The sequence below is a fragment of the Panthera onca genome, chromosome D3 (genome assembly GCF_046562875.1).
Source record: "Panthera onca isolate mPanOnc1 chromosome D3, mPanOnc1 haplotype 2, whole genome shotgun sequence".
Taxonomy (NCBI): Eukaryota; Metazoa; Chordata; class Mammalia; order Carnivora; family Felidae; genus Panthera; species Panthera onca.
This window is the reverse complement of record NC_138350.1, coordinates 19,807,359-19,813,731: the sequence shown is the minus strand read 5'-3', so window position 1 is coordinate 19,813,731 and position 6,373 is coordinate 19,807,359. Positions and strand designations below refer to the sequence as shown.

Sequence of the window (6,373 nt, the reverse complement as noted above, 5' to 3'; positions counted from 1 at the left end):
TGGCATTTTTTTTTGAGGATTCGGGTAGACGTGATTGGACATTAACTGCACTGTCAGTCTTCCCTCCCTGTCTCAAGTATGAGGGGGTGAATATTCGCAGCCTCTGATCAAGGCTTGGTCTTTCTGGGGACCAGCCCCACCCAGGAGCCATCCAGGAGCCCACCCAGAGTCATGTCATTAGAACTAAGATGCTTCTAGTGCTCTTGTCACTTAGGAAATGACAAGAATTTCAGAAACTCTGTGTCAGGATCCAGGGCGCAGAGACTCCTATATAGTTTCTAAGATCACACAGTACGATTGTCTCAACTGGACAAGGTGAACTAGATAGTCTTGTTCATCCACAAATCTCAGGCTGTAAACTGTGACTCTTGTGTTACTGACGACACATCCATAATCGATATGTTAATAAGCACCTTGGTCATAGACACAATTTTCTCTTTCACCCATCTGACAAAAAGTGAGTCACAACTTCTTCAGACTCACCTCACCCCCTCCCCCTCCCAACACAGGTTCCTCTTCTCCCTTCTGCTCCTGCCTCCCTCAGGCCTTCAGTCTCTCCCCATGGCTCCTCAGGTCTGAACTCATCTCTATGTTAGGATTTCAGAGAGAAGTAAAATTTTACAGTAATTTCCACTCTCTAGGGTTCATCTCTAGGGAGGAGAAGTCACAGATATTGGCCTGGCAGGAAATCCACTCATCATCTGATTCTTGCTCTCATCTCTGTAGTTTCCATGCTCACCGGTCTCAGTAAATCTCTGTAATATGAAACAGTTTTATTGTGTTTGTGACAAATGAAGGTTCATTCAGCCTTTGAGTATTTGCCCACAAAAGCCATTAGTACAATGACTTTTCCCCCTTGAAACTTACTGAGGTTCCACAAAAGGTAACTGTTGACCTAGCCAACAAAGGAAGGATTGGCTACATAGTTCCAGACATGACAACTTTTCTTGTTGTTGAGAATATTTGTTTCCGAGGCCATCAGGAGATTAATGCAACCACACACTTTTGTTCCAATCATTGAAGTCTCATGCATTAGCCTTTTTCCAAAATAAAAAAGGCACTCTTTCATGGTCACTGCCAAGGGGGCATCCAGGGACCTTGGAGGCATAGTGGGGGGTGGCTGTGCTGTGAAGGGCAGGAGGAAGGGACTGTGTTGTCACCCCTGTCTTGTGCTTCCTGAGACCTGAAGCCACAGATGTGGGATATGTATCTGTTGGGGTGAAAATGGACTGAAGACCTATCCCCAAGATCCAAATTTATGATTCAATGGAATTCCTATCAGAACTAATCTGTACCAAATTCTTATTCCTTGTGTAAATTCCATCCTTGTGCAAGGGAAGTGACCTTCAAGACACTAGCCTTCTTTAGCTCCAAGCTCCAGAACACAGGAGGCTCTTTAAAGAGCTAGCCCCAGCGATGGATTTGCGTAGAGAACCACACTCAGGGAGCAGAGAGAGGACATTAGAGGGACAGGGGTACACTTGTCTACGTAGTTGGCCTCTGAAGGAAAGACTTCCTGAGGATACATGGAGCATATTCTCTCTTTCTCTCTCGGTTTCTCTGTCTCTCTCCTTCTCTTTCTCTATCTTATACAAACACAGACACACACGCAGATGGACACACACACACACACACACACAACTCTCCTTTGAGTGTATAGTGTCCTAGAGTCTTCAGTTTCCCAGGTTCCCTTTGTCTCCAGAAATCATGGTCAACATGTACTCAACCAGTACCCCCAGGATCAGAATCCCAGGAGGCAGAATCCCCATCATCAGGAAACACCAGCAACATCCAGTGTGACTGGGGTCCTGTCACAAGTGCAACCAGCAGACGCTCTGAACACCTGCTCTCCTGGGACAAGGCTGATGCTCGGGAATCCAAAGGAGACTCTTTGTCCCCATGGGCAGCTCAGTCCCCAACAATCTCTGGGATCCAGCCAGCCCCCAAGGCTGATCAGTTCATTGATTCTGGGACAGCAGCTTCACTGATGCTCCCACGGAGCTCAAGGTACATGAGGACATGCCACAAAATCTGTGCGTGCTCTCAGAACGGGGCTGTCACTGCTTCAGTCTTCCCAGTGACACCTGCAGCAATCTGGACTTCTGCTGAAAATTCTTCTGTCCTAATCAAGGGCCACAGTGACAGTGACCTCAGGGACACAGTTCCCCTTATTGCCATCTCTCCACCACCCACATATGGAACCTCTGACAGAAAGTTTTCAGCCCCGTTGGCCTCAGATGATAGAAGTTCATTCCTCTACTCATGGATGTGTGAATGAGCTTTTTTCTATCCTTAATATGCTGGACACAAAGAACAGAGGTAGAGCTGTGTTCACCCCAGAGACAAGTCTGACCCCAAATCGCTCTTTCCTGGAAGCTCTCTCAGTGTTTGGTAATTGCATTACAGAGGTGGTTCTGGAGTTCATAGATATAGGCCCCTCATGGGATTTCACTGAGCATCATGTCGGGCTCTCCTACTTGCAGAAAAGTTCCACCATGCTATACTCATGACAAAGAAAACATGATTTTCGAAACACTTTATTGACTCCTATTCAACCTCCAACAAAGGGATTCCCTTCTCCATTATTCCCACAATTTCTATTTATTTTTCTCTGCAATAAATATAGATCTGTGAAAAGTATCCTAGGATTGTATCTGCATTTTCATAAGAACATTTCAATCAATTTCAAGAATGTTTCACTCTATGTTACTGAGAGAAATTTTGTATACAGAAGCACACACCCATTTATTTTTTTATTATTTTATTTTATTTTTTTTAATATGAAAATTATTGTCAGATTGGTTTCCATCAACACCCAGTACTCATTCCAACAGGTGCCCTCCTCAATAACCATCACCTATCCTCTCCTTCCTCCCAGTTTATTCTCAGTTTTGAAGAGTCTCTTATGGTTTGGCTCTCTCCCTCTCGAACTTCTTTTTTTCCTTCCCCTCCCCCATGGTCTTCTGTTACAATTCTCAGGATCCACGTAAGAGTGAAAACATATGGTATCTGTCTTTCTCTGACTGACTTATTTCACTTTACATAAACCCTCCAGTTCCATCCACATTGCTGAAAATGGCCAGATTTCATTCTTTCTCATTGCCAAGTAGTATTCCATTGTATGTATAAACCACATCTTCTTTATCCATTAAGCAGTTGGTGGACATTTAGGCTCTTTCCATATTTGGCTATTGTTGAAAGTGCTGCTATAAACATTGGGGTACAAGTGCCCCTAAGCATCAGCACTCCTGTATCCCTTGGGTAAATTCTTAGCAGTGCTATTCCTGGGTCATAGGGTAGATCTATTTTTAATTTTTTGAGGAACCTCCACACTCTTTTCCAGAGTGGCTGCACCACTTTGCAACCCTCAGTGCAGAAGGGTTCCTGTTTCTCCACATCCTCTCCAGCATCTATAGTCTCCTGATTGGTTCATTTTAGCCACTCTCACTGGCGTGAGGTGGTATCTCAGTGTGGTTTTGCTTTGTATTTCCCTGGTGAGGAGGGATTTTAAGCATCGTCCATGTGCCTGTCGGCCTTCTGGATGTCTTCGTTAGACAAGAGTCTGTTCATGTTTTCTGCTCATTTCTAAAGTGCACACTTGGCTAAGTGGTGACTAACACATAAACCGTGTCACTGGAACCCTGTCAGAGCACCTGCTGTGGTCACTCCTTCCCTCTTGGAACTTCCTGCAGGTTTGTCCTTGGGCTCTGGGTTCAGTGCCACACACAGGACCCCTGCAGACTTGTGTCTGTGTGCTGGGGGGACAGATCCTGGGAGGGAATCACTAACCACAGTGTGTGGAGAACTGTTGTCTCAAATAAGCAGACATAGTGACAGATGGCAAAGATTTTTAGTGGACAGTGCCCCTAGGAATACACACAGTTGTTCCTTCCCACAGCACTGAGGACAGAAGGAGAGCTTCTGTTCAGCCTGTGGGAACCTCAGAGCAGGAGAGATCTGGAAACCAGGGAGGAAGCACATAATAGGAAAGAACACAGAATCCTACTCAGAAGGGGCCACGTGTCCTTTGGTACTCGTCACAGCTCCGGACATGATTCTGATCTAAGTGGCATTTTGTAGAAATACCACCTCAGTCCTGACCCATGAAACATACAGGGAAACATGGCCTGGCTTTTCCGGAGGAGTCTGAGTAGAGCAGAAAGTCTGGTTTGAGGATATGGGAGGCTACCCAGGAGGATACCTGGCCTGGCCCTAGGAAAGGGGCAGTGGATGAAGCAACTGGGAACAGGAGCTCCTTTTATGGGTTCTGGTTACCATTTTGCACAATGATGCTTCTGAGTCTGGACACAAGGGGGCTCACAGGGCCCATTTCTGAGGGTTCAGGGGTGATGAGACCTGAGACCTGCCACCTGCACTGCCTGTGCCTTCTGCTCGAGACTCATAACTGTGACTTCTGCACAGTCTGGCCCCACACAGCCATTCCTCTGCCCACCCCCTGACATCCATGGGTGGAGGCACCTGACTCAGGTTAGTGAGGGGTCAGAGAGCTGGGGTATCATTTGCATGGACAGGCCTGCCCTCTCTCAGTGGATGAAAAGGGACAGATTAGGGGAGGTCTGCTCAGCTGTGGGGCACAGAAGATAGGATCGGTGATGGTCTCCACCATGGCTTGGTCTCCGGTCCTTCTCACCCTCCTTGCTCACTGCATAGGTGATTGGATGTGGGGACAGGGGAAGGGGTCTGGGAGGACATGTGGGCCCTGCTTCCACCCTCTTGTGTCCAGACCCCGGCTTTACCCTGTATGTATCTGTTCATTTTCCAGGGTCCTGGGCCCAGTCTGTACTGACTCAGCCACCCTCGGTGTCAGGCTCCTTGGGCCAGAGGGTCACCATCTCCTGCACTGGAAGCAGCTCCAACATCGGTAGCAATTATGTGAACTGGTACCAACAACTCTCAGGAACAGTTCCCAAACTCCTCATCTATCGTAATAGCAATCGACCCTCGGGGATCCCAGATCGATTCTCTGGCTCTAAGTCTGGCAGCACAGGTACCCTGACCATCACTGGGCTCCAGGCTGAGGACGAGGCTGATTATTACTGCTCAACATGGGACAACAGTCTCAGTGCTCACACAGTGCTCCAGGCCCGTGGGGAAGTGAGACAAAAACCTGCTGTCCCCACACTGATGCGCTTTCCTTGTGCAGCCCCCACCTTCTGCCAACACAGCTGCTTCCCTAAAACGGAGGTCTGAAACCCAAACCAGTGAACTTTCTCTTGAGTATGTGTCCTTGTCCTCTCAATTCAGACACCAAACCCTGTCCCTGTAGGAGCACATTTTCTGTTTTATGCAAACTGAGCAGGAATTCTTGGATGCTGGGGCCGGTTGCCCTGGGGACAGAGTCCTTGAGGATTGTGCCTGCCTGCTGGGGCTGCCATAACATAATACCACACACTGGGTGAGAAAATCAAAAGATACTCATTTTCTCACACTTTTGGAGGCTAAATGTCCAAATTCAAGGTGGGGGCAGGTTTGATGTCCCCTGAGGTCTCTCTCCTTGGCTTGCAAATGGTTACATTCGTCCTGGGTCCTCACATGGCATTTCCTCGTGTGCTCCATGCTGTGTACCTCTTCTATAAGTCTATGAAGTCACAGTGTGGGTTTCCATATAGGAATCTATGGGGATACAGTTCAGTCCATATCAAAGCACCAGGACAGAACAGCGACACAGAGCATAGCTGTGTCTGACTCAGGATAGTCAACCATCCACATGGTCTACATGCGTGGCATTGAGAGAACCCTCACTACATGACCTATGTGGGCTCGGGGCTCAGATCACGGTACAGAAATGACAGGGAGGGTCCCCATGCTCACAGAGCTGACACTGTCTTGGGGAAGAAAGTGGACACATAAGCCAAATGTACTGTGTCTCACACTGACTTCCCACATGGGGAAAATGTGTCTGCAGTCCCAGGTAATGTCCACACAACATAACATCTGGATGACAGAGACTGGCCCTAACTGACCCACTGGTAAGAAACCCCAGATTTGAGCATGACTGGATCAAGCCACCCCGCTCTCTGCCCTGACACCATCATGGCAACCGGGGAAGGGACACCTATTGCTTTGGGTAACACAGTGACTGTCTGGTGGGACCTGGACTCACTGGCTAACCGTGTAGTTGGGAGATTTGGGGTCCAGATAGAAGAAAATGATGGAAGCTTCACCAAAGAAGTCCCAGCCACCTGTATCATCTTCCCTCCATCCTCCGTGTTGTTCAGGTCGTAGCACGGACTATGGACAATCTGCACAGGGGACACAGGCCAGGGTCTTTATGTCTCATAAAACTACAGCTCAGCCCCCAGACCATTCTCATGCCCCTGCATTGGATGAACTCCAGCCCAACACACCCTCA

At 48.0% G+C, this 6,373-nt stretch overlaps 1 gene segment (V, D, J or C); it reads left to right on the top strand.

The window, feature by feature from the left end:
- The first annotated feature begins 4,613 nt into the window (after positions 1–4,613).
- Positions 4,614–5,211, top strand: LOC145713001 (immunoglobulin lambda variable 1-40-like). The segment is given in 2 exon segments: positions 4,614–4,671; positions 4,784–5,211. Coding segments are annotated over 2 exon segments (486 nt in total).
- The last annotated feature ends 1,162 nt before the right edge of the window (positions 5,212–6,373 follow it).